The sequence below is a fragment of the Sphaerulina musiva genome (assembly GCF_000320565.1).
Source record: "Sphaerulina musiva SO2202 unplaced genomic scaffold SEPMUscaffold_12, whole genome shotgun sequence".
Taxonomy (NCBI): domain Eukaryota; kingdom Fungi; phylum Ascomycota; class Dothideomycetes; order Mycosphaerellales; family Mycosphaerellaceae; genus Sphaerulina; species Sphaerulina musiva.
Window position 1 is genome coordinate 440,412 of NW_016017394.1, and position 24,428 is coordinate 464,839.

The window sequence follows — 24,428 nt, forward strand, 5'->3', positions numbered from 1 at the left end:
CCAGCAGAAAGAAAGGTGTACTTGCGGGAATGAAAGATGCATGCTTTCTTCGGCTACATGGGCCAACCTGTCTACGCTAGAACCATTCTAGTTCCCCTTCTAGTTAATGCTACCATTTCCTACCGGACCTTAGTATCTACCTGACCAGCTACATCACCTTCACCTTCACCTCCCCTCCCATACCAACCCAAACATGTCGCGACTCGTGCTGGTCCTCGGCGACCTGTTCATTCCCGATCGAGCCATTGTGAGCTGTCACCGCCTCGCTTTCATGCACATCTGATATGAGACGGCCTGGCTGACAGCCTGGTAGGACATTCCCGCAAAGGTATCCTCTCTTCCTCTTCCTCTTCCTCTGTCTTCCTCCTCCTCTCTCTCTCTCCCTTCCACTACAGCATCACTCTTCACCACCACCTTCAACACACCCTTCCCCCACTGACCCCAACATCACAGTTCAAGAAGCTGTTAACTCCCGGCAAAATCTCCCAAATCCTGTGTCTCGGCAATCTCACCTCGCCCTCCGTCTACACCTTCTTGCGCAACCTCGCCCCCGATCTCCAGCTCGTCAAGGGCGACTTTGACATTCCCCTCACTGCTGCTACCGCCTCCGATGGCCCGAATGCTGCTGCCGGTGCCGCCTTTCCCATCCCTACCGCCCTGAGCAAAGTCGTCACTCACGGCAACCTGAGAATCGGCTTTACCCATGGCGACAGCATCATCCCTCCCGGCGACCCGGATGCACTCCTGATCGCTGCGAGACAAATGGACGTCGATGTGCTCTGTTGGGCTGGCACTTGCAAATTCGAGGCATATGAGATGGAGGGCAAGTTCTTCGTCAACCCCGGCAGCGCGACCGGTGCTGTGTCGTGGTCAGATGAGACATTGGGCGGGGAAGATGAGGACGAAGACGGAAATGTGCCATCTTTTGTGTTAATGGACGTGCAGGGCGATGTGCTGGTGCTGTACGTCTACCAGCTGAAGAAGGACGCCGAAGGGAATGCAAATGTCGGCGTGGAGAAGGTGTCTTTTCGGAAGAATGCCCACACATCTTGATCGAGTTCGACTCAATTCGCGATAGTCACGCGATGGAGAAAATCCTTCCATCGAGAATGGAACACTTGTACGAGACCACTTCAGTGATGAGAGGTCTAGTGACGCATATCTTCACAAGCTTCAGTGAAGCACATTTACGAGAGCTTCATCCCACAGCATGAGGTAGAACCAAGCTCGAACATGCAGGACAATTGATACACACGGCTGCCAAAACATGCTTCCGAGACCACTCACGACTTGTAGATGAGCCATATGCGTGACTCTTCCTTTAACCACACCGTGTCTTACCACGCCGGGCATAGTAATGCGCATTATATGAGAGCGCAAATACCATCCTGATCTTCAAAGCCTAACAAACACAAACCAAGCTTCGACCAGAGCAAACTAAACACATGGCTTCCTCCAGGTACAGTACGGCGCCGTCCTTCACGACAATGCACGGTCCTCAAAAACGAACTGTCGACTGTTATTTCAATTTATTTGAGCGACCTCGGCCACTTCGCTGTTGCAACCCAGACAGACCATCAACCGGGTACTCTGAAGCGACCGAGAGAAACTGGCCCACAAGGCAATCATCCTTACCTCACGACGTTCTTCCCTACTTCACAAGACATCGCCCCTTGACCCCTACAGCTTTTCTGTATACCCCAGAGCACTATGTGCAAGCTAATGATGAACGCCACCGAGAGATGCACGCGACATGCGAGGAGGAAGAAGACATTGGCGACGAGATGACTGCCGAACTCGAGTCAACAACAACAACCAGTGTACCACTTCGAAAACCAATCTCCCAAACCCGTCTGGACGCACCACTTCCCTCAAGTCCACCATTAGACTCTCCACCAACACCTCCCAATCTTCATAGCACTTTGACGCAGACATCCAACGTCAGCACCACCACCACCAACAACAACAACATCGAAGAAACAACGACAACAACAACAACCGCTAGCTCTGTCCCTCCCCAATGTCCAGTCCACCACAGTCCCAACACCTGTCTCTACTGCCGCACCAATCCACCAATCACCATAAACACCACCAACACTCCCCCTCCCTACCCATCAATTACTCACCCTACCCCATTGTGTCGCGTACAACATCCCAGTCATTATCACACGACCGCCGACGGTCCTGTTTTCTTGAACAGTCGTCGACAACAACAAGAAGAGCAACAATATCCAACATGTCTCCTCGAAAACTATTTCCCTACTCCTCCATCGATGTTTCCAGGACGTGGAGGTCTTACTGTTACTTCTCCTCGGACGGTTTTAAGGGGGTTTTATAGAGAGGAAGTGAGATCGAGGATTGTGAAAGTTAGGGAGAGAATTGGGTTTTGTAGGTTTTGTTTTTGTCGTTGGGGGAGGGGGATGAAAAGTGGTGGTTGGGGAGGGTGTTTTTCTTCTTCTTCTTCTTCTTCGAGGTCGAGGAGGATGGATGGGGATGAGGATAATGGGCATGAGACAGCAGTAAGAGCAGGAAGAATGTATGGCAATAGAGGCAGAAATAGAAATCTGACGACGCCGACGACGACGCCGACGACGATGAGGATGGGAATGAGAAGAATGGGAAGTGTTCGGACGATGGAGTTGGATTGATTGAGATTATCTTTTTTTTTTTTGGAATGGGGTGGGATGGGATGGATGAGATGAGATGAGATGGAGTTTGCGACTGTTGATACATTAGGTTGGTAGGATACATGTATGTGTGTATGTATATCCTGCCTGCCTGCCTGCCTGCTGGACGGATTGGGGGACGGCTTTTATCTTTTTTGTAGTTTGCCTGTTCTTAAAAAGAAGCCTATCTCTCCTATAAGCGGATAATGTATACATACAGATAGTTAAGGTAAGGTAAGGTAAGGTAGATAGGTACTTTGAACGCGTAATCGAGAAAATCGCCTAGATTATGCTGACCTGTAGCTTTCTTCGCTACTACTACTACTATAAGCAAATAAGGTATTTTAGAGGAGAGAGGGCTTGGTGAACCGAGAAAAAAATTCGCTGTCGTTGCATTCTGTTACTCATTCAAGAAAATATCAGAAACAAAAAGGTAAATATCTACTAGAATCTCGCCGTCGGCCGTCTCAGGTCAGGTCAGGTAAGGTAAATGAATACTAGGTACCCAGACATGCTCTCCCCTCGAGCTCAGATGGTTTGAGCACTTCAGGCCACCCTCGCCGTTCTGCTCACTCACATAAATGATGCAGTTCATTTCTTGAAGAAAACCTCCAAAGTTTCCCTCAAGCGACAGTACCAGCTCTCTTCGTCCCGAGAATGTCATCTACCATGTCAGCCCAGATGCGCTTGGCGATGCCAGCCTGCTCCTCCACCGGAACCTTCATTCTACGCAAGTTGAGAGCGACACGTTCTGCCATGGCGTGGAAGTCAATGTTCATTGCGTGATCGTCACTCGACTCTGACATGGGCAGATACACGGCATCGGCAGACATGACATTGATTTGAGGTCTCATGACCACAGTCTCCTGCTCCATGACTTTCGGTGCCGTTTCTGCTCCCGTGGGGATGATGGGAACTCGGACATGAGCATATACGTCGACATTGTCCGGCGAGATGATGTCGGGCAGATAGGCAAAATCAATGGTGGAACTGTCCTTGACAGCCTTGAGCTCGCGGGATGTGTTGAAGTGGCGGACGGCTGGCTTGGCACTGGACTCTTGCTGCGCTTGTGGGCGTTCGCTCTTGTTGATTGCAGTGCTGAAGCCACGAGACCTGGTCAGCTCATGCGCACTGAGACGGTCGGCCAACTGTGAGATGGGTCAGTGTCTGGGTATTCGCAATACAGAGAGGGTGGGGGGAAAGGTAGATATACATCTTTCTTCAGACCTCCGGCATCGAGGTTTCTTCGCTTGCATTCCGCACGAAGGCCTGCAATGTCATGAGGCAGATTGAGAACAGGACGTTCTAGCGCAGGCGAAGCAAATGTCTTTGAGCTTCCAGTCATGGAGAGTTGGCGAGTCTGGTGGCTGCCTCGGGCCAAGTTTCGCAGGGCGATGAATTGAGTTGCTCTTGGTGCGGCCATGGTGATTGCTACTTAGGTCGTCGTATATTGGGTATGATCAATAGGTGATGGACGTCCAGAGATGTGTGATGGCGAGGGAGAGAGGGTGAGAGGGAGGCAGGGATGGAGGGAGGTGAGGAGATGTTTATAAAGAAACGAGACTAAGTTTGCGAGAGGTAGAAGTGACAAGAACGACAACGAAGCGGAGGGGTGGAAAGGTCGAGGGGGGCGGGCGAACAGGATAGGTACATGTAGTTATTGCGACACAAATCAAGCCACCTCTGCGTTTTCCCTTATCTATCCCGATCTGAGCTCCATTCAGCGTGCAAGGGCCAGTAGGTAGGTAGTGAGGGTAGTGTAGGTGGTGATTGTACATGTACCTCTACCCTCTACATTCTACCTAGTCCCATCACAAGTCTCGGGTGGAAGGAGGAAGAGACGAGACGAGACAAGAAAAGACGGAACCTGACTCCCGCCCGCCTTGTTTCTGCTACATACCAGGTACCTAGCTGTCTACTTAGTACTAGGTAGGAGAGGATAAGAATAAGATAATGAAAAGGAGCGGTGTATTTCTGCATCTCTCCCGTCACCGTTGGATGGTCTCACATAATACCTCCCGTTATTTGTCTGCACACTGTGCACAGTCGACACATCGTTATCGCATTGAACTCGATCCGTAATGAGTAATGACAACGGGGTGGCAGCATAACATCATAATTCCATCTGGACGTTTCAGGAGCTAAAGCATTGAAAGCAGCTCTCCCCGCAAAAGCCAGGTCAAAGATCCCTGGGAGATCGTCACCCTGCAGCTGTTGGTCGCTGCTTGTCTTTAATGCTTTGCTGCGCCATCTGATGAAGACATATAAGATGAACATTCGTTGTTGGCCGCAACACAGGTATAGAATACCATACTGGACCGGATGAGAGTGGGAAGCTTCTGTCCACAGACACATCCTCCAGGCACACGCAATAACCGTCCGAGAATATCGTCATCCTCCCGAGTCGATAAAGTGGTCGTGATCGGAGTCCGAAAAAAGGTGCACGCCCTGTGTATCCGCATGACGGATATCTCCATTAAGCTAAATTTATATAGCCCGATATTATCTATCAATTCAAGCCCACTAGGAGGTAGCCGTGAGTCCGTGACGCGGCACAAAGTGATGACCAGGGTGCTCGTGGTCGTTATCGTTATTATTACCATACTTGACAACTGACAACTGTACTTCTGTTGGTGAGACGACAGATGGTACGATCTTGAGATTCTTGGCAGCGGCATCAATGGAGATATCAAGTCCCGTGTAGTATGCGATGGAGCGCTGAGCTGCAGGCATCATGGCATGTTGTTGGCGGTGGAGAGATGGATGGTGGTTGGTGGCCTGAGAGACAGGGTGAGTGGGAGAGTGGGAGAGTAGAGGACGTTGGGAGCTTCCAGGTCGCACTGTTGAGTGCCAAGAGAAGTGAGTGGTCTTGTTCAACGAACCACACCCTCCCTGACCCTGATCCCTCTCTCAGGTTAACCTTTCATCTTCTTCATCATCCTTCCCCCTTCATCAACTTCATCATCAACATCAACTGTTTCAAGTCATCATTCTCATCTCTCATCTGTCTCGGCATCTCCAGCACTGTCCATCCAAGCTGTGCTCACCACACCTCCTCTTGCCCATATCATACTTCTACCTCACGATGCCTTGCCGAGCATTCTCTCGCAAGCACATCAGACTATACGTCCTCGCGCCGCAACTGCCATGCACTTTGCATTGACGAGTGAATCTGTCGAGAGATGTCGAGAGATGTCGCGAAATGTGCTCATCCTGTGTCAAGCGAGGAATGCCATCCTACGGCCTAGGCCTTTCTATACGGACGTCTAGAGTGGCGGATGCTACACTCTTCTTGCTCTCTCATGACACCGTCCGGTCTCTGGTCACTTAGTTGATTCCGGTCGCTGCCGTCGTAGCAGTGCACTGTTCGCAATAGCGGCTTGGGTCTTTGTGCCTCGTTGATGCTTGCCAGTTGAAGCCAAAGTTGCAGCCTTAGGCAACAAGACTACCTGGTATATATCATGCTCCTTCACAAGACCGAAATGCCTAAGGCGCCAAGACTCACCGCGTGAAACATGTACAAGACGATTCATCCCTTGCGCTGCGCAACAGCAGTGGATTCCAGCATGTCCACTTCTAGCAGAGTGCATAGTACTATGTGCTACATGTACCTTCATGGCAAGCCTTTATAAGTACCTGACAATTGGCTGCCTTCAATAGTCATTCTAGCTCATCGAACCCAATTCTCATCATGATCTCTGCGAAGAATAATCCGGTGCAGTTAATATTGATCTGCGCGCTACTTTTCATGACAGTATTCTATTATCACCATGAGATGCGACACACCGAGCAGCTAGCAGCCGCCGAGAAATCTCTGGCTCGACTACGATCGACTCTCGCAACCAAAGAATTGGGTAGAGGAGGACTTGCTCGCATTGAAATTTCACTCAGCTGCTGACTGTTGTTTGTTTTTAATAGCACTCCATCGTCTACCGCCTCCAGCGGAGGTATTTGCACAAAAGGATACTTTGGAAGTAGAAAAAGAAAAACCAGAAGACGAGCACATGGACAAGTCCCCAGACCTGATCATATACTCCTACCATGAAACCGAAGAAGCAGCGACCAACTTCGCATTCTTCCGCAAGCACGCATTGCACGCCAAAGCCGACTTCATCATCATGATCAACGGCGAGCATACTCTCAATCTGACAAGTCTCCACGCCCTCCCCAATGTGCGAATCGTCGAGAGAGAGAACCGATGTTTCGATCTCGGAGGCTACAAAGAGACTTTGGAGGCCAACATGACCCTCGTCAACGCATACAAGCGATTCATGTTCATCAACGCATCCCTCCGAGGCCCTTTTCTCCCGCCATGGGCAGCCAAAACTTGTTGGAGTGATGCGTATTGGGACAAACTCGATGCGAGAACAAAGATTGTTGGTAAGTTCAAATATGTGATGACACGAAAAAAAAAGAGTTTCCTTACTTTTTTTTTCTCTGCTCTTCTCCAATCTTCTATTCTTCTTTCCCCCTCTCTGACTGTGTGTGTATACTATAGGAATGACCTGGAACTGCGCCAATGGCCACGACGATTTTCCACCCCACGTGCAGAGTATGATTTTTGCCTTTGATCGAGAAACTCTCCAGAAGCTCTTATTACCTCACTTGAAATGCTATGAAAACATGTGGAGCGCTGTCCACGAAGGAGAAGTGCAAATTACGCCGGTGATTTTGGCTGCGGGCTATGATGCGTTTGCGATGGAGGGACGATTTGCATCTCATGCGGGAACTACGAAGAAGAATACTACGGCGTTTTTGGAATGGTGTGTTGATGATGGTAGAGGTTTGTTGGCTTTTTGTTTTCTTCTCACTCTTTTTTTCTTTTTTTTTCCTTTTATTTCAAATGGCATGGCTGATAACTTCGACTCCTCCTCTACCAGGTGACGATGTTCTCCACTCGGGAATGTATCAGGGAAGTAGCTTGCACCCTTATGAGACGATGTAAGTGGATCAGGAATTGGACATGTAGACAGAATGTTGTATTTGCTGATGCAAAACTATAGTTTCGCCAAAACGAATCGACCTTGGGATGATCGGGATCGCAAGGTTATTGACCTTTTGACAGAACAGGTAGAATTGATGGAGTACTCGAGCTACGATAGTTGTATATGACTGTGCTCACCAAGAGTACCTTACCTAAAGAAGGACAAGCCAAGTCTACAACACCACTCTCTTCCATCTCGCTGCATATATACCACGGCAGCGGAGCCGAATGCTAGGATTTTGTTCTTGATGTTCATCAGAGGTGATGATGCAAAACAGGCTTTGATGGCGGTGAGGTCTTTTGTTGCCAGCAGCAAACGGCAAGGTATATGCACCGAAAGTAGCAGCTGGGGCTCAACGTGAGAATGGGAGGCGGGGAGGGTCACCCCATGTCCGTTGTTGCCGTCCTGCAACTCGGGCTCACCGCTCGACTGCTAGGATCCTTCCCTCTAGACTTCATCAGCAGGGCACCAGAAGCAACTTGGAATTCCGCATTCCACTTCTGAATTGTACGTGAAACCTCGGCCTTGGAGGTACTCTTGTCCACGCTGCTTCCCGCAAAGCTTATTCTGCTAATGGAACAGCATCCCAAGAGAGCAATACCAGCGCGCAGCGGCAACTAGGTACCTACGGGTACTGTACCGTTCCTCTCGCGATTCAAACGTCAGACGCCGAACGAACGATGCCTCAATCACCTTCGCGCGGCTACCCGCAACACGCTGTAGCAAACGCTGTTTGTGGGTCGCGAACTTCACTTCACCTTCTCGTAACAACGAAGGATGAATCCTAAGTTTGCTTGCACGCTTTCCGCTGTTCTAGCATCAACCAAGATCTCTACTCTACTCACCTTCATCGCATCACAAATACATCAAACAAGGGTATCACTCGCCATGCCTAACGACACACTACACAAGCCCGCGTCAGAGGATGTCGACGAAGTGGCTGAGATGCTTGCGACAGCCTCGCTTGATGGCCTGCAGAGCAAGGAATACCGCCAGATTCTGGACATGGTCGACCGTCTCCGCACCTGCGGCCTGGGATCGATACTTCCTCTGCCCCAGCTTGTAGTATGCGGTAACCAGTCGTCGGGCAAGTCTTCAGTGCTCGAGGCCATCACGGAAGTCCCATTCCCGCGCAAGGAGAACCTTTGCACTCGATTTGCAACAGAGATCATCTTGCGTCGTGACCAGACTGAGTCAATCCACACCAAGATCATCCCAGACAGCGCGCGCCCAGAAGCCGAGAAGATTAAGCTGTCAGCATTCAGCGGCAGTATCTCAGACTTCACCGAACTGCCAGATCTCATCGAGACCGCGACCGACTTGATGGGCCTCAATGCAGCTTCCAACGGCTCTCAAGATCAGAACTCTCCTCGCGCATTTTCTCGTGATGTACTGAGTGTCGAGATCGCGGGCCCGGAACGCCCTCAACTCACACTTGTCGACCTTCCTGGCCTGATCCTGTCGGCTACTAAGGATCAGACAGAGGCGGACGTGAAGCTCATTCACTCTCTTGTCGGAGACTACATCAAGGAGAAGCGCACCATCATGCTCGCCGTCATCTCTGCCAAGGACGACTACGCCAACCAAGGCATCCTCACCAAGTGCAAGGAGGTCGACAAGGACGGTAAGCGTACTCTGGGAATCATCTCGAAGCCAGACTACTTGCGGCCCGGCTCTGCAAATGAAAAGACATGGATCAATCTTGCTCAGAACAATGACATCTACTTCGAGCTTGGCTGGCACATGTTGAAGAATCGAGCGGAAGACGAGATAGATACATCCTTTGAAGCACGCAACTGGTCCGAGCGTGCTTTCTTCAGCACTGGAGGATACCGCGAGTTGCCAGAGAGCGATAAGGGAGTCTCGTCGCTTCGCACCAAGCTATCGAAGCTGCTATTCAAGCATTTGAAGAAAGAGCTTCCCAATCTTCTGGGCGAGCTCAAGGCCAAGCACGCCCATACTATAGCAGCCCTCGACGCCCTGGGCGAGAAGCGATCGACGGTTGCCGAGCAGAAACGTTTTCTGATGGGCATTGCCACTTCATATCAGGCCATCGTGTCGAGCGCTGTCGATGGCCACTACGAACACACCTTCTTCGGTCCGATCGACATTGACAACAGTGTCGAAGATTTGTCCAACCTTCGGCGTCTCCGCGCTGCGGTCCAATATCTGAATCTGCAATTTGCGAGCCAGATGCGTCAGTATGGCCACAAGTATCGGATCTGGAGCACGGAAAGTACCGCCGGCACCAACTCGCCAAATGACTTGCCCGAGCCAGATCTTATCGAAGATTACGCAGCTGTGAAGGACCTTCAAGAGACTCGTCTGCGGGACGAAGCCGTAGATTGGGTCAAGCAGATTCTCGTTCGAACTCGTGGCCGTGAGTTAGCTGGCAACTTCAACCCTCTGCTGATGTCCCAGCTGTTTCGGGAACAGTCGGAGAATTGGGAGGCATTCGCTGCCTACCACATCGATAAAATCGCTACACTGTGTGCCGCTGTCGTCAAGGCTGCGATAGATGAGGTCGTTTCCGAAGATGTATCGGCGAAGCTACAGGGTGAGAGAGTAGACCCGACTATGAGGCAGCGTCAGGCGAATGCTAAAGCAGAGCTACATCAGCTGATTCAGGACAAGCTTCGTCAGCCTATTACGTACGATCCCTCTTACACAGCACATGTGCAAGAAGCCCGCGCTCAGAAGACAATGGCCAGGATCCGAGCTTTGATGGATCAGGCCAAGGTGGAAGTCGATGTAGAAGATGGTGGGAAGCAAACGCTCATTAATGCTGAGCTCCTTACCAATGGATTGAAGGAGGCCACTGAGCTCGACATGGACAAGATATCGGCGGAGGACGCACTGGACAGCCAGCTGGCCTACTACAAGGTAAGTCGACTGATATCGCAATGTGACTATCGGTCCCTTCAACTGACCCATCTCCAGGACAAGGTACGCTACTTCATCACTGCCGTCACCGACCAGGTCATCGAGCGTCACCTCCTGCACAACCTTGCGCAGGACACATTGTCTCCACTGATGATCAACGACATGGCCGACCGCGAAGTCGAATATTTCGCAGCCGAGGCCGAAGACGTCACGCACAAGCGCGCTCACCTGGAAGGACACAAGATCATTCTCGAGAGGGGACAGAAAGCCTTTCGCGATGCCATGGGCTCTTACTGATCCATCGTCTTTTCTTCTTTGCCAGACTGACCTACGAGCTGCCTGTCACGGCGATATGAGTGTAAGCTTCTCTCTAGGGAGTGAGCAGAAATAGAGTCCAGCCATGATACTGGAAGCTAGCACAGAACTCCCTCGTTAAGAACGAATTCCAGCAGGGAAGTTCATGGTATATATACCTTGGAACATACTGGTAGAAGGGAGGGGGTCAGTGGGAAGAGAATAACTTCGTAGTATGCTCTTATCGAAATGTGATCGCGGTGGAGCTGCTAGCATAAAGTAAAGCATTGAAAGAGACATAGGTATAACAGTAGGTAGGTAGGATTGGCCTACATACTCTCCCGTGCACTTTCTGATAAGGTAGACTATCCCATGACACGTCTTCACACGTTGAAAAGTCTCCATGCCCGGGAGGACAAGGCCTCGCTCGCTTAGACTTTTTTTGTGTGTGGAGGAGGCGGGGCCATGGCCGATCGCTGTTTGAACCAGGGCCGGCCTTTTTTGCAGTTGGTTGTGGGGGGAGGGTGCCTTGATCTTCTGCCTGATTCGTGGAATGCGCCCCGACACATTTTTCCCTTTAACTAGCCCAAAACTCCCCCTCTATTTAGCCGGCGGCGACGACGGAGACAGCGACGAGGGAGACAGGCAGAGGCAGAGGCAGAGGGAGGCTGTCGTCAGCTCCTGGGACGAGCAGCGAAACTTCCGTGGGCGGACTAGAGATCCTCCCTATTGAGATTTTTCTGTTGAGAGAAAAAGCTTCCATCTCTCTACTGTACCTTTAACCTGACGCCTTTTTTTTATTCTGGGGTTGGGTTTTCTTCTCCCTATCTTTCCGTCGTTGCCATCATCCCGGGGCAATTAAAAAAAAGAAACAAGGACGGTGGTCTGCGGTATAAACAACAAGAATACTTCGCGCTTCGCGCTGTCATTCAATCTATCTGTTCATTTTTATTCATTTATTCAATTTTTATCCCTCTGTTCCATCTCACCTGGGTGGAATCAAGCTACGGGCGGGCTACATACACGCGCCATGTGTGTGGTGAAGACTGACGCCCAGCTGGTCCGACAGAGCATTCATCTCGGTGAGTAGTAGGAGGAGCAGTAGTAGTAGTCGTAGAGCTGCACCCACCAAGCAGACCAGTATATGCATGCATGGGCGGGCTGAATGCGTTGCTAACTATATATCCTTCTTCCCACAGGCCACGGTGCTAGTGATATCTCCATTAGGTGACGTGCAGTCGCGAGAGCAGATTATATACATATTCTTCTTGCAAATGGCAGTAGGTGCTATGCCTGCTGCCACGAACAGAGCCTATGGAGTGATGAAGATTCCTGAAATCATCCATAATGAGCCTCCGCGACTGCTCGTCCTCTTCGACACTGGTGAAGATGAAATCACGAGCACGGTCGCAGATGTCTTGGGTTGTACCTATGCTCTGGCACACCAGCTCGAGAGTGCTCAGGACTGGTCCGAGGAGGTCGTGGTGCTGGGGGTGGAGAGTGGCAGCATCATGGCGACGGATGCGTTGCGAGACATGGGTCGAACAGTGATTGCTACGCACTGCGTCGATACCTGTAGACAGGAAGGGAGTGACGAATCTCTGACGGACTGCTGTGACTACGAATATCTCTACACGAAAACGGCCCTCATCCGACATGATCTCGCCCGGTTCCTGGCTTTTGTGCTGGGGCAGTACAAGCCGCACGAAGAGTTGAGAAAGAAGGCCAGGACGACCATGCTTTCGACGACCTTCTCAGACATTCGCGCCGCTCTGCCCAACATGGGCATTCTTTCTGTAGGCGCAGATGCTGTGGAGCTTCGGGTGGACCTCTTGCGAGAGCCGGGCGGCGACAAGGCTCATTTCGAAGCCGTGCCAGGCCTCCAGTATGTGGGCGAACAGGTGATGTTGCTCCGACAGCGAACAGAACTTCCCATTGTCTTCACGACGAGATGTACCAGAGAAAATGGCCGATTTCCCATGGAGGACCCGGAATTGTACTACACTTACCTCCGCAAAGCCATCCAGTGGGGTTGCGAGTATATCGACGTGGAATTATGGCTTCCCGAAGACATTAGGCGGAAACTCGCTGCGGAGAAAGGACATAGCAAGATCATATCTGCCTGGCACGACTTCTCTGGCCGATTCAAATGGACCTCGCCCGTCGCGCACAGCATCTTTCACGAGAGCGCACTCTACGGCGACATTGTTAAGATGATTGCTCTGGTCAGTGACGTCGAGGACAATTACGAACTGGAGTTCTTCCGTCACAGTGTCCAAGGCCCCTCGTTTCCGCTCTTCTCGGGCTTGAATATGAGTGCCGCTGGCCAGCTTTCGCGCACTCTGAACAGAGTGTTTACGCCAATTACACATCCGCTCATGCCCATGATTGCTGCTCCCGGTCAACTCAGCGCCGCAGAGATCAATTCCATGCTGCAATCTCTCGGGCAAAAGCCCGAATTGGAGGTCTATGCAGTGGGCCGCGTACTGGACAATGGTCATGCCAAATTCCTCGAAAAGTGTCTCAATGAAGTCAGCCTCCCTCATCGTCTCCTCTGCGTCGATCAACCACAGACATGCTCCATCCAATCATACATTGCAAAAGCGCAATTTGGTGGTGCATACATTAACCCACCACTGCCAGTCGAGTTTGCACCATACTTACCCACACTCACCGAAGCCGCCTCAACAATCGGACAAGTCGACTCCATCTTTGTCCAAACAACAGTCAACAATGGCCGAACCCTAATCGCAGACAACGTCACCTGGAAAGGTATCCGAGCCACATTAACAAAAGATTTCATCCCCAGTGCATTTCCCGGCCGCTCCGCAATTGTCCTCGCGAGCTCGGAAGCTCAGGCCGCCGCGGCCATGTATGCATTGACGAGTTTGCATGTTGCAGCTATTTACACTATTGGTTTCCAAACTGCTGGTCATAAGCAACTGCAGGGACTCGGAGATTTGGATCTCGTTCATGAACCTCTCGTGGTCATTTCTGCGCTGTCGGTTGAGCGTTCTATGGCTGCGGTGCCGGTTTTGAAACATTATACGAGAACTCTTCATCACCATCGTCATGACACGCAGTGCATCTCATCTAAAGGGAAGATTTTCATTGATCTCGCACATGGAGCTGTCCTCCACCAGAGCAGCAATGGCAATGGCAATGGCAATAACAATGGCAATAACAATACAATCTCAATCGCAGAAACTCTCGGTTGGAAAACTTTTACGTACGCCGACTGTATTGCGTGGACGATTGGAGAGGCGTTTCGCGGTCTTGTGGGTGAGAATGTTTCGTGTGATTTTGTGAGATTGGCTGCTGGTAGGGGGTTGTATATGTGAAGCTACAGTAAGGTAAGGTGCCTTAAGGTGATGGTACGGTATTGTTTCCTTACCTGAGGTACGTGTATGTAGTGGTTCGTTTACAGTGGCGTTTGAGAAGGGAGTGGAAGGGTTTGTTTGTTTGTTTGGTGAAAGAGTGGTAATGATTGAATTGAATTGATTGAATTGATTTGAAACGACTCAAACGAATGGGAAGTACCTACCTTATATACCTAAAGTACATATCGTAACACAACCGCAATCCATTCGTACCTTACCTGAGGTTGATTAGGGCACCCAAGCCCTGCCCTCTCTCTCTCTCTCTCTCTTTCTCGTCTCTCTTCACACACACACACTTACACTTACAAGTCTCGGCAACTCGGCACTTTCATCATCATCATCACCCACCACCATCAAAAAAGACCCCCCCAAAAAATTAAAAACTTCTCGTGTCACCCACCCACCCAACAGGCACACACACGTCCCCTCCTACCTAGTACTACAGCCCTCCTAGGCGGTAGCGACAAACACGAGAGAACCTAACCGTCCATGGAACAAGGGTCTTGTCTCGTCTCCAGGAAAAAATAAAAAGTAAAAGTCTTTCTCCACAACTGGCCTGGCCTGTCTGTCCCTGCACAGTGCATGTCGGGCATGTCTGGCCTGTCTGTTCCTGTACAGTGCATGTCTGCACAGTTGCACATGACCCTCCACTCCTCATCCGTTCCCTGGGGGGGCGGCGGTTTCTACTGGGTTTGCCGTATTGATATGTATATTGGGTAGGTACATGTAGATGTACTGTACTGTACTGTAGTGTGGTGATTGTACATGTATCTTATACGCCGTACGGTCCTAGGCTGTTCTTTTTCCTCGAAGTGGATGGTAGGTGGGTAGGTAGGTAGTCATTCATTGACCCTAAGGTAGCCTTCTACCTTTTTGTCTCGGGCAATGGCAACGACAACGACAATGGGCAATGGGCAATGGGCAATGGGCAATGGGCAATGGGCAATGGGCAATGACATTCTAGACACCCGGAAAAGTTAAGCCTATACATGTGTACTTGTAGTACTGTAGGGAAAATACGATAGAAATCGATAGATACGATATGTATTTATACCTACCTTACCTAGTAGGAGGTAGTAGGAGTCTCAGAGATAGACATAGAGATAGACATAGATAGAGATAGACTAGATTCATTCGAAGCAAAAGGTCGGCAAAAGCTTGCTTATAGATAGCGAAACAAAAAAAAAGAAACTATCTCAGCCTCTCAGGTATTGAGAAACTAGGTAGGTAAGTTACCTACTACTTACTACTGTAGTTAGTTAGTTAGTAACGATTGTACAAGTCTATGAATGAATGAATGTCTTGAATGTGTTGAATGTCTGAATGACACCCCCATCTCCATCCCATAACCCATGATCATCCCCCCCGCAACCTCTCCACCTACCTTACCTTACCTTACCTACCTACCTTATTTATCCATGATCCAACTCTCTCTAGTCTGGGGGCTTCGCTAAACTAAAATTTTCCATCTTCGCTTCGCAGCCCTTCGCAGCCCTTCGTTCGCTTCTCTTCGGTTCGGTTCGCTCGCTTGCTTGACGAAGTTGGGCCCAGACCAGACCAGACTCGCGTCTCGGAGTATTGTTTGGTTTGATTTTCATTTTTTCATGTCATGTTACTCTTGTATGATGTCTAGACATGTCATTAATTCATCATTTATGTAAACGAGAAACGAAACGAAGCGAAACGTGGAAGCGATCATTTGTCTGGTCTCTGGTAGGATGCGTTTTTTTTGTACTACATACATACTGTACAGTACAGTATACATGGTGTTTTACACGGGACGGGACCCGCAAATTCCCGAAATACCGAAAAAAGCGGAGTACCTTAAGTGAGTGTAAAGTGCAAAAGTGGATTTGGTCTGGTTGTACTGCTGCCATGTGTTTGAAACGTGTAGTCCACACGGGAATGAATAATAATGGAGATTGGAGAAGAAAAGAAAACCCTGGAGCTTTTTTTGGGCACATGAGCTAGGGAATGACCCTACCTGACTGTACCCGTGGACCTGACTGACCACGTTGGCACGTTGTTTTTTTGGCTAGTGCTGGGGTTGGGGGCTGGCTCATGGATGATGGATGTCAATCTATTCCCCGCCCCTGGTTAAATGCATATTCACACACATTCGCTCCGGGGTAAAGTGAAAGAGAGAGGTACCTGGGAGAAAGTACCTGTTACATTCACTCTCGTTTTTTCCCCTCATTTTTGGGGATTTCTTTGCTGTGCGCGCTTCCAGAAAGAAGTTTATTGTTTGTGCGACCAATTATTGTTGTCGCCCTGGGATTGGGTTGGGCTGGGCGGCTGGGCAGATTGACAGATGGCTCTTTTTTTTTTGGTTTTTTCTTTTTTTCATACAGGCGACTGGTGAGAGAGGAAGATGTGTTGACAACAACAACAACAATAATGTGACTAGGGTAGATCCATCACGCTCGCTCTCTCTCGTTATGATGGTTATTATTATCATCATCATCACCATACTAGTGAACTACTACTACTACGTGCTGAGCAGTATTCAAAAAAAGAAAAAATCAAGACCACTTCGCGTACACTAGGGCTTACAGACGTGCACCAAGACTCACAGTAGGGCTCTGCGGCTATGTTGCCTACCTGAGAAAGGCAGCAGCAGCAGCAAAGTAAGCAAGCCAGCAAGTAAGCAAAATAAAGCACTTTCAGGGATGGAGGGGGGAGAGGGGAGGGGGAAGGGGAGGGGGGGCTAAATAGATCACCCGCAGGCGCAGATGCGTATACGACCCAGGAGTACTACTGTACATCTCTGTTGTACTGCTTCTTCTTCCTCTTCTTCTTCTTCTTCTTCCAGGGTTCATACACGGCACACGCAGCAGATCTGCCCCCGCCCCGCCCCCGTGCCCGTGATCTCTCTGCTTCTTCTGCTAATCCCCTTCCCTTTCTAACCATCTCGAGATGTAACTTGGGGACGTGAGGTGTCTTTACTTTCTAGGGGTCTCACACTCAATATAGCTACACTACCACACTACCTCCTACCTAGACACCTTAACGACTAACGAGCCGGCGAGGGGTGGTCACAGTGGTAGATCCGATGGCGGTAGCGTGCTTCGGCTGAGTCGGCTCCACACCTATTTGTTCCATTAACTTGCCCTACCTACCCTACCCTACCTCACTCTGCCTGGGGTGCGTGTGTGTGTGTGTCTGTGTGCATCTTTCTTTTCTGAGATTAATTCCCCGATCCTCCAAGCTCCTCGGCTTTGGCCAGAGACGCCTGTGTTCACCTACCTCACTCAGCCGACCTGAGTGATGCTTCTGCGGGATCTGGATGGGACTGGTCGTCGATGACATGACTACAATGGCCATAGCACAACACACGACCAACGACATGGCCACGGTCCCGAGGCCCATTGAGCGCCTGCCGGTCAGGAAGAGCAGTGCGGACCAGAAGGAGGCGATGAATTGCAAAAGCTGTCGCAAGCGAAAAGTGTGTGCTTTGCCTTGCCTGGCCTCCTCCTTCTCCTCCTCCTCCTCCTCCTCCTCCTCTGTTGCCACACGTCGAGTGCACTCTCGAATGAGGTAGAAACGATGATGCTGACGGGCAGGATCCAGATCAAGTGCAACCGGACGAAGCCCAGCTGTGAAGCGTGTCAGGTCTTTAGCTGTTCGTGCATCTACGGTACGGTACGCCAGCTCATCTGCACCATCGAGACTCGACGACTGACATGTGCTCTTCTTCCAGACGCCATTCCGAAGAAACGAGGACCCAAGACGGATGTTCTGGAGGCGTTGCTCAAACGTGTCAATGGTCTGGAGAAGCGACTAAAGGACGAGAAAAAGTCAGCCTCCCCCGGAGCATCGCCCACGAGCTCTGAGAGCGACAAGCACGGCTCACAGAAGAGCAGTGAGGAGGTCGAGAAGCCTCCTGCTCCTCATCCTCCTCATCCTCATCCTCATCCTGCATCGCCCATGCTCGACTTTGATTTTGCAGAGCCCATCATGCATCCGCCACCGCGATCCATTCCGAGACCGATCACGTCGGCGCCACCCGCACGACGAGAGGCCATGGCCTTCACCAGTGCCTTGCTCGACACCTACTTTGCCCGGCTGCACGATAAACCCTACTATATTCTGGATGAGACAGCTACGCGCCAGAGGCTCCGTGATGGTCGATTACCCGTCTTTCTCATCGACGCCATTCACGCGGTGGCGATTCGCTATTTGCCCCACTTGTGCGGTGGGCAGGCGGGTGCCATGAGAGCCAGTCAGGAATGTGTTGTGCGAGCGAGGTCGCAGATCGATGTGGACGAGCCCAACATTGACAACCTTCAGGCGTTACTGCTGCTCGCCATTGCCAACTTCCAGAATGGCAGAGGGAAGAGAAGTTACATGTCTCTCACGCATTCCGTGAGCATTGCCTTGGCCCTCAATCTCCATCGAGAACTGCCCGCGGAACTGCGAATCGCCCCCTCGGAACGAGAAGGCCGCCGGAAATTGTTCTGGACGTGCTATCTCATGGACCGCTTTGAAATCAGTGGGAGCAAGAGACCGTCTCTCATCGCCGACGAGTCCATTTACTTGCGACTGCCGGCGTGGCAGCCTCCCGGATCTCAAGTCTTGGTCGATGGCAATTTCTTTCCCAGTAATGGCCAGTTCTCGGCTGTATCCAATGCTGCTCAGGGCAGCGGGGCCATGCTCATTGAGATTGTGCACGTCCTGGGCATCACCAATCGATATCTGGCTGCGGGCGGTGTCAAGGGAGATTCGCATTTCCCGTGGCATACACACTCCACCTTGTCGAAGATACGATCGAGTTTGGACCACTGGGCAGCCGCGACACAGGACATCTTCACATCGATTGACACCTTATTCGGATCGCATGACTCCTCGACGCTGGTGCTGAGCAAGCTCATCTATCACCTGATCCACTGCCTGATCTACCGCCCCTTCTTGCCCATTGATCTGGCCGAACTGTCGGGAACGGGTCAGCATCAGTCCTGGCAAATCGAGGCTACGAATCTGTGCGGATTGCACGCCAATGCCATTGCAGAGTTGGTCGAGATCGGAAGGAATACAGCACTTCTGGACTGGCCCTCCTTTGTCGGCTATGCAGTCTGTACGGCCGGCACGATACACGTACACGGTGCCCACTACTTGTCCTATCGAGGAGGAGGAGACACCTTCTCCCAGAGCGCGGAATTCCTGCATCGAGAAATGGCAATGCTGTATGAGCTCCGATCGATCTGGGCCGGCGTGCAGCATCAGCGAGACACGTTGCAAGCAGTATACGCCAGCCATGCACAACTCGTCAAGCAACTGTCCAGCAATCCCATGCGCTTCTCTCCCGCCTTCCAAATGGAAGATTTCTTCGATCGATATCCCGGCTGCTATATCGATGGTGCCCACGTCAGCTTCTCCGACATCATCCTCGATGAAATCCACGAGGGACTCGCATCCATCCACGATATCGACCACGCGTGGCGAACGACGACGACGACGACAAGCACATACCACCAAGCTACCACCACCGTGCCCCCTCAACCTTTCTCGCGAGCTCGCCTTCCCGGGGCAGCAGTGCGCAAACCCACCCGACGACGCGCCACAGCACCGACCCTTGCCCACGGCACTCCCCGAATGGAATTTGTCGCAGATTCTCTCGAACTGAATCATCAATCGCACACTTCTTCCGAAATGGCCATTATCGATGAACAACAACACAGTAGTGACTCTCAAGGAGGAGGAGGAGGAGCAGACGAGTCGCAGCAGCAGCAGAATCATCCTCTCATGCTCTACCAAGGAGACGACACTTTTACGCCATCTACTTTTGCCTTCTCTCCACCGAGTACAACATCCCACGGCAAAACTCCCACAGCAGCAGCAGCAGCGTTTGAATCCTCCTTTCATCAACATCATCAACATCATCAAACCACTCCCCCAGGAAATAATAACTTCACTGGTGGTGGTCTCAATGCAGCTACTGCTCCTGCCCCCGACTCTCCCTCTTCTTCTTCACATCACCAATATCATCATCCTCACCACCACCATCCTCCCCAAGAACAAGGAGAGGGAGAAGAAGAAGAAGAAGAAGAAGAAGAAGAAGAAGAAGCCCTCTCACTCTCACACGACAACGAACCCTTTTTGAGCTTATTAGAGCAATTGGCTTCTTCCGACCATGATCCTTCTACCTCTGGAACAAATACTTCGACCTCCAACACCATAGGAGGAGAAGGAGGAGGAGGAGGAGGAGGCGTGGTGTTTGAACAGGGAGATTTTGATTTTTATATGGCATGAGAATTCATTCGCCTTGCTTGCCTTGCGTCTGTTATCTCCACATCTTCTTGTTAGTGTTTTGGTTTTGGTGTTTTCTTTTGCATATTTGTATGGATGGATGGATGGAGGCCCAAAGCAGAAATTGGAGAGAACACAACGGAAAAAAGGAAGCCCTTTTGGCGGTTCTCTTGTTGGGGGAAGGGGGGTTTTGCATATGATTAACAACAACAGTGTGGTACCTATGATTATAACTATTTTTTTCTTTTTCTTTTTTCGCTTGGTCTGGTTATTATCAGCAAAGAAAGAAAGAAGGAAGGGAGGAAGGAAGGAAGGAAGGAAGGAAGGAAAGAAGGAAGGAAGAAAGCAGTAGTATACCTAGGTCTCGCAGAACCAGAACCAGCAAGTGAATAAGGTAGTTGAATACCGGTCGGTAGTAGTAGGTGGTACTAGCAGTTAGTAGTAGTAACTAGTAACTAGTAACTAGTAACTAGTAACTAGTGAAACAAAAAGGCTGCTTGGGTTCTTTTTTCCTCGCAGTACAAAGATTTTTTGCGAAAAGAATCATACTTCTTTGTAACAATAAGGTGAGGTAAGGTAAGGTAGAGTAGTTTTGAACCCGTTTCGTTTCTTCTTGTGCTCGTCGAGTCGAGTCTCTCGTTTTTCTTTGTTTCTCGAAAGATCAGGTATGATTAATCCCCCCTCCCTCTCCATCTCCACTCCTCAGGTTTCCCCCATCAACCATCATCACCTCTTAAACCCTCATCATCATATGTCCCCCTCCCCCCTTCTCTTTTTTATTTCTTCCTCACAAAATCCCCGGTATAATCGCCTTCCTCCTCCCAACCCTCTCCTTTCCAAATTTCTCCACATACCATCTCCTGCCGGCCAACGCCCTCGGCAACATGGTAGAAATTTCATTAAGTAAAAAAGTCCGAGCGGGAATACAGTCCCAACCGCCAATCATGTAGAATCCAAACCATTCGATCCATTCGCAGAGATAGTGCGGGTACAGAATGAAGTGGAAAAGGCCGTTTTTGGGGAGCATGTAGAGTTTTTCTGTTGTTGTTGTTGTTGTTGTTGTTGTTCCTTCTTGGGGTTTTACCTCTGTTTGAGGAGGTTGAGATGGAGACTGCTTCGCCTCCGCCTGCGCAGCTGCTGCTTGTTCCCTCTGTCTTCTTCCCGCAGCACGTCTAATCTCACGTAAATCATCATCATGAAAAATATTTCCCAAAAACGCCCAACCGAAAATGACAAGACCAATTTCCATGGTATATAATCTTCCTGCCCAGTCGTATACGGTTGTGGGGCCATAGCCTGCTAACCAACCGCCGAGGGAAAGGCCGTTGAGGACTTGCCAGGCGAAAGCGGAAAAAAATACGATGGGGTGGATGGGAGACATGGATGGATTGAGGAGTAAGGGGGAGAGAATTGCGCGGTAGATGTAGTGGATTGTGTAGAGGGTTATCATTGTCCAGTTTGCGTAGGGGAGACCTTGTTCTCCTCCTTCTGCTGCTGATGGAGAGGAGGAGGGGGAGGAGAGACCGAGTTTGACGGGAAGGGTAAATGCGCAGTAGAGCACGATGAGAAATCCGGGAATTTCCATGATGAACCAGGCCCATTTTCCGGGAAGGTTGAAGCGTGAGTCGATGGAGGTTTTGCCTTGAGGGTAGAAGTCTATGAGCCATTGGACTGCTGTGAGCTGTTGAGAGGGGGAGGAGTTAGTGAGAACAGTAGGAGTTTTTTTTTGGATGAATGGATGGGGGGGGGGTAGACGAACTAGTGGGAAGAATTGCCAGTAGTAGACGATGAGTTCCCAATTCTCCCGAGAGGGGGGGAGGATGCCTGGGATGAGTTCCATGGCGGATATGGCCATACTGGAACGGGGTGAGTGTGAAGCTGAGAGCCCGCTAGCAGAGGTTGAGTGAATGAGTGGGTAAAGTGAATTAGTTCATATGTTAACGTGGTAAGGTAAAGTAAAGTAGTTAGTGTAAAGTGGAGAGAGTACACTATCGTCATCTCCGCTCCCGAGCTCCCGAAATGCGATCGCGAAGCTTAGTCATCTTTGAAGGATACGGTACAACCTTGCACCTTGCACGAAACAGAATTCAGGAATTCAGGGGCATGACATTCTGAGACCATCTGGCATGAATAATCATAATAATAATCAAATAATAACAATCTTCTTTCCACGCCGACATCACCAGGCGCTGCGAGTGCGAGTTCGAGCACGAGTTGAATATGGCGACGGCCAAGTCACTCCGGATCCGGGAATACGATGACGCGGATAATCTGGTGGCCACATATATCCAGAGCGAGGGGGGCAGCACGGAAGAGAGCAGCAGAATCGATGTGATTGTGGGTGGCATGCAACAACATATGGCAGATGTGGATGTATACAGACTGACTGACGGACGAACGATTTACGGTGGTGGTGGTGTAGCGATCGGAGGATTCCATTTCGATTGCCTCCCTATGGCACAAGACTGTAGACGTGTTTCTCCCCGTTGGATTCCCGCAGAGTGTCACAGATGACTACTTGGAGTGAGTCGACATACATAGTGTGTCTGTGTGTCGATGCCATCTGCTGATCTCCAAGGTATGTAGGTATCAAATCTATGTGAGTCCCTCGATGTGTGCGTCAATCCATCCCCATCGCTTCGCAGGCTGACTTTTCTCGTCTGTTTTCCAGGACTCCTTGCAGGCCTTTTCCAGCAGTATTGCTGCCATGCTCTCGTCTCGTGCGGTCCTCGAAGGCGTGGGCGTCGGAGATGCAACTGCCAATGCAACCACTGCGCTCCTGTTGTCCATCCTCCAAGACTCAGTCGGTCGAATTACCACCATCATGTTCGCGCACCGCTTTGGCATGTCCTTGGAACCCGAGTGCAAAATGTACCGCTTGCTGGCAGACATTCTCAATGACACCGGCTTCGTCCTCGACTGTCTGTCGCCCATTTTCCCCAAGCCGACGCGTGTGGTTATCTTGAGTTTCAGCAGTATTCTTCGTTCCTTGTGTGGAGTCGCAGCGGGAAGCGCAAAGGCCAGTCTGAGTGCACATTTTGCCAAGCAAGGCAATCTGGGTGAGCTCAATGCAAAGGATTCGAGTCAGGAAACTGTCATCTCCCTGGCAGGCATGCTGTTCGGTAGCTGGGTCATCACCTGGGTCAAGACGCCTGTTGCCACATGGACGGCACTAATTTTGTTGCTTTCCATCCATCTCGAGACCAACAGACGTGCTGTACGAGCCGTCAAGATGCAGACTCTGAACCGGCAACGTGCCACGCTCCTATATCATCATCTGCGCAAAGGCCATCTTCCCACACCCATCGAAGTCGCTGACCAGGAGCTCATCTTCGAGCGCGATGGCATTCTCCGAAGCAGAGAAGGGCGAGCCATCGGCCACTGCTCAGTGGGTGCGCCCATGTCGAGACTTTTGGCCGCCGTCGGACAGCAGCACAAGACCACCAAGTCTATACGCGTGGACGACCAGCAACATCTCAACCGCATCCTGGAACTCTATTCCGATGCACAATGCATCGTCTGGTGCGACCCATCTTCCCGACCGGGCAAGGCAAGCGTCTTCATCGTTTTGAAAAAGGCAGCCGATTCCAAAGCTCTCACTCTGGCGTGGTGGCAGGCTCTCGAATTTGCCGAATGCCTCGGCGTCGCTCCTACACCCGTTGCGGACATGAATCCCGACGAGCTCTCTCGCCTCCCCGAGGTGTTTGGAAAAGTCCGAGACCAGGTCAACGCGCTCTGGACGACTCACTACGATCGTTTGGTAGAGTTGGGGTGGGATCTCGATTCTGCTGCTCTGGAGACTGTCGCGAGCTCTCGAGTCGATATTGAGTGCTGATTTCTGGGTGTTTTCTTGCTTTTCTGAGGAGTGGCGTTGGCGTTGGCGTTGGGGCAGGTTGGGATTTATAGAGAGCTTTCTATCTGGCAAAAATGGTGTTTCGACCTGTAAAAGAATAGAGTGTCTCACTTGTGATTCG

At 50.7% G+C, this 24,428-nt stretch overlaps 10 protein-coding genes across 10 annotated transcripts; 7 read left to right on the forward strand and 3 right to left on the reverse strand.

The window, feature by feature from the left end:
- Nucleotides 1-193: 193 nt before the first annotated feature.
- On the forward strand, nucleotides 194-1,272 carry SEPMUDRAFT_73972 (Metallo-dependent phosphatase; the record flags this gene model as incomplete). Its single annotated transcript, XM_016910045.1, has 3 exons — nucleotides 194-247; nucleotides 314-328; nucleotides 454-1,272. 3 exons carry the CDS (start codon nucleotides 194-196, stop codon nucleotides 1,051-1,053), a joined length of 669 nt encoding a protein of 222 aa, XP_016756492.1. The 3' UTR covers nucleotides 1,054-1,272.
- A 173-nt stretch (nucleotides 1,273-1,445) lies between these two features.
- Nucleotides 1,446-2,648, forward strand: SEPMUDRAFT_111727 (uncharacterized protein; the record flags this gene model as incomplete). The annotated part of the gene is made up of 1 exon (XM_016900932.1): nucleotides 1,446-2,648. One exon carries the CDS (start codon nucleotides 1,446-1,448, stop codon nucleotides 2,646-2,648), a length of 1,203 nt encoding a protein of 400 aa, XP_016756493.1.
- A 304-nt stretch (nucleotides 2,649-2,952) lies between these two features.
- Nucleotides 2,953-4,268, reverse strand: SEPMUDRAFT_159292 (uncharacterized protein). The gene is made up of 2 exons (XM_016907834.1): nucleotides 3,880-4,268; nucleotides 2,953-3,814 (listed from the first exon to the last, which is right to left on the reverse strand). The coding sequence occupies exons 1-2, from the start codon at nucleotides 4,087-4,089 to the stop codon at nucleotides 3,290-3,292; spliced, it is 735 nt and encodes a 244-aa protein (XP_016756494.1). The 5' UTR covers nucleotides 4,090-4,268; the 3' UTR covers nucleotides 2,953-3,289.
- A 921-nt stretch (nucleotides 4,269-5,189) lies between these two features.
- On the reverse strand, nucleotides 5,190-5,732 carry SEPMUDRAFT_111729 (uncharacterized protein; the record flags this gene model as incomplete). The annotated part of the gene is made up of 2 exons (XM_016900933.1): nucleotides 5,190-5,506; nucleotides 5,714-5,732. The coding sequence occupies 2 exons, from the start codon at nucleotides 5,730-5,732 to the stop codon at nucleotides 5,190-5,192; spliced, it is 336 nt and encodes a 111-aa protein (XP_016756495.1).
- A 908-nt stretch (nucleotides 5,733-6,640) lies between these two features.
- SEPMUDRAFT_54429 (uncharacterized protein) lies at nucleotides 6,641-7,778 on the forward strand (the record flags this gene model as incomplete). Its single annotated transcript, XM_016909295.1, has 4 exons — nucleotides 6,641-7,046; nucleotides 7,165-7,431; nucleotides 7,547-7,607; nucleotides 7,670-7,778. Coding segments are annotated over 4 exons (843 nt in total), but the record flags the coding sequence as incomplete, so codon positions are not given.
- An 818-nt stretch (nucleotides 7,779-8,596) lies between these two features.
- Nucleotides 8,597-10,831, forward strand: SEPMUDRAFT_145019 (dynamin GTPase; the record flags this gene model as incomplete). Its single annotated transcript, XM_016903088.1, has 2 exons — nucleotides 8,597-10,534; nucleotides 10,592-10,831. 2 exons carry the CDS (start codon nucleotides 8,597-8,599, stop codon nucleotides 10,829-10,831), a joined length of 2,178 nt encoding a protein of 725 aa, XP_016756497.1.
- A 1,195-nt stretch (nucleotides 10,832-12,026) lies between these two features.
- On the forward strand, nucleotides 12,027-14,382 carry SEPMUDRAFT_152063 (aldolase). Its single transcript, XM_016907220.1, has one exon. It carries the CDS (start codon nucleotides 12,103-12,105, stop codon nucleotides 14,167-14,169), a length of 2,067 nt encoding a protein of 688 aa, XP_016756498.1. The 5' UTR covers nucleotides 12,027-12,102; the 3' UTR covers nucleotides 14,170-14,382.
- A 2,860-nt stretch (nucleotides 14,383-17,242) lies between these two features.
- Nucleotides 17,243-21,023, forward strand: SEPMUDRAFT_152064 (uncharacterized protein). Its single transcript, XM_016907221.1, has 3 exons — nucleotides 17,243-17,653; nucleotides 17,779-17,845; nucleotides 17,909-21,023. Exons 1-3 carry the CDS (start codon nucleotides 17,495-17,497, stop codon nucleotides 20,455-20,457), a joined length of 2,775 nt encoding a protein of 924 aa, XP_016756499.1. The 5' UTR covers nucleotides 17,243-17,494; the 3' UTR covers nucleotides 20,458-21,023.
- Nucleotides 21,024-21,030: 7 nt separating this feature from the next.
- On the reverse strand, nucleotides 21,031-22,294 carry SEPMUDRAFT_166838 (uncharacterized protein; the record flags this gene model as incomplete). Its single annotated transcript, XM_016908263.1, has 2 exons — nucleotides 21,031-22,135; nucleotides 22,214-22,294. 2 exons carry the CDS (start codon nucleotides 22,292-22,294, stop codon nucleotides 21,242-21,244), a joined length of 975 nt encoding a protein of 324 aa, XP_016756500.1. The 3' UTR covers nucleotides 21,031-21,241.
- Nucleotides 22,295-22,641: 347 nt separating this feature from the next.
- Nucleotides 22,642-24,314, forward strand: SEPMUDRAFT_152066 (DUF647-domain-containing protein). The gene is made up of 4 exons (XM_016907222.1): nucleotides 22,642-22,791; nucleotides 22,877-22,977; nucleotides 23,041-23,053; nucleotides 23,126-24,314. The coding sequence occupies exons 1-4, from the start codon at nucleotides 22,675-22,677 to the stop codon at nucleotides 24,287-24,289; spliced, it is 1,395 nt and encodes a 464-aa protein (XP_016756501.1). The 5' UTR covers nucleotides 22,642-22,674; the 3' UTR covers nucleotides 24,290-24,314.
- Nucleotides 24,315-24,428: the final 114 nt, after the last annotated feature.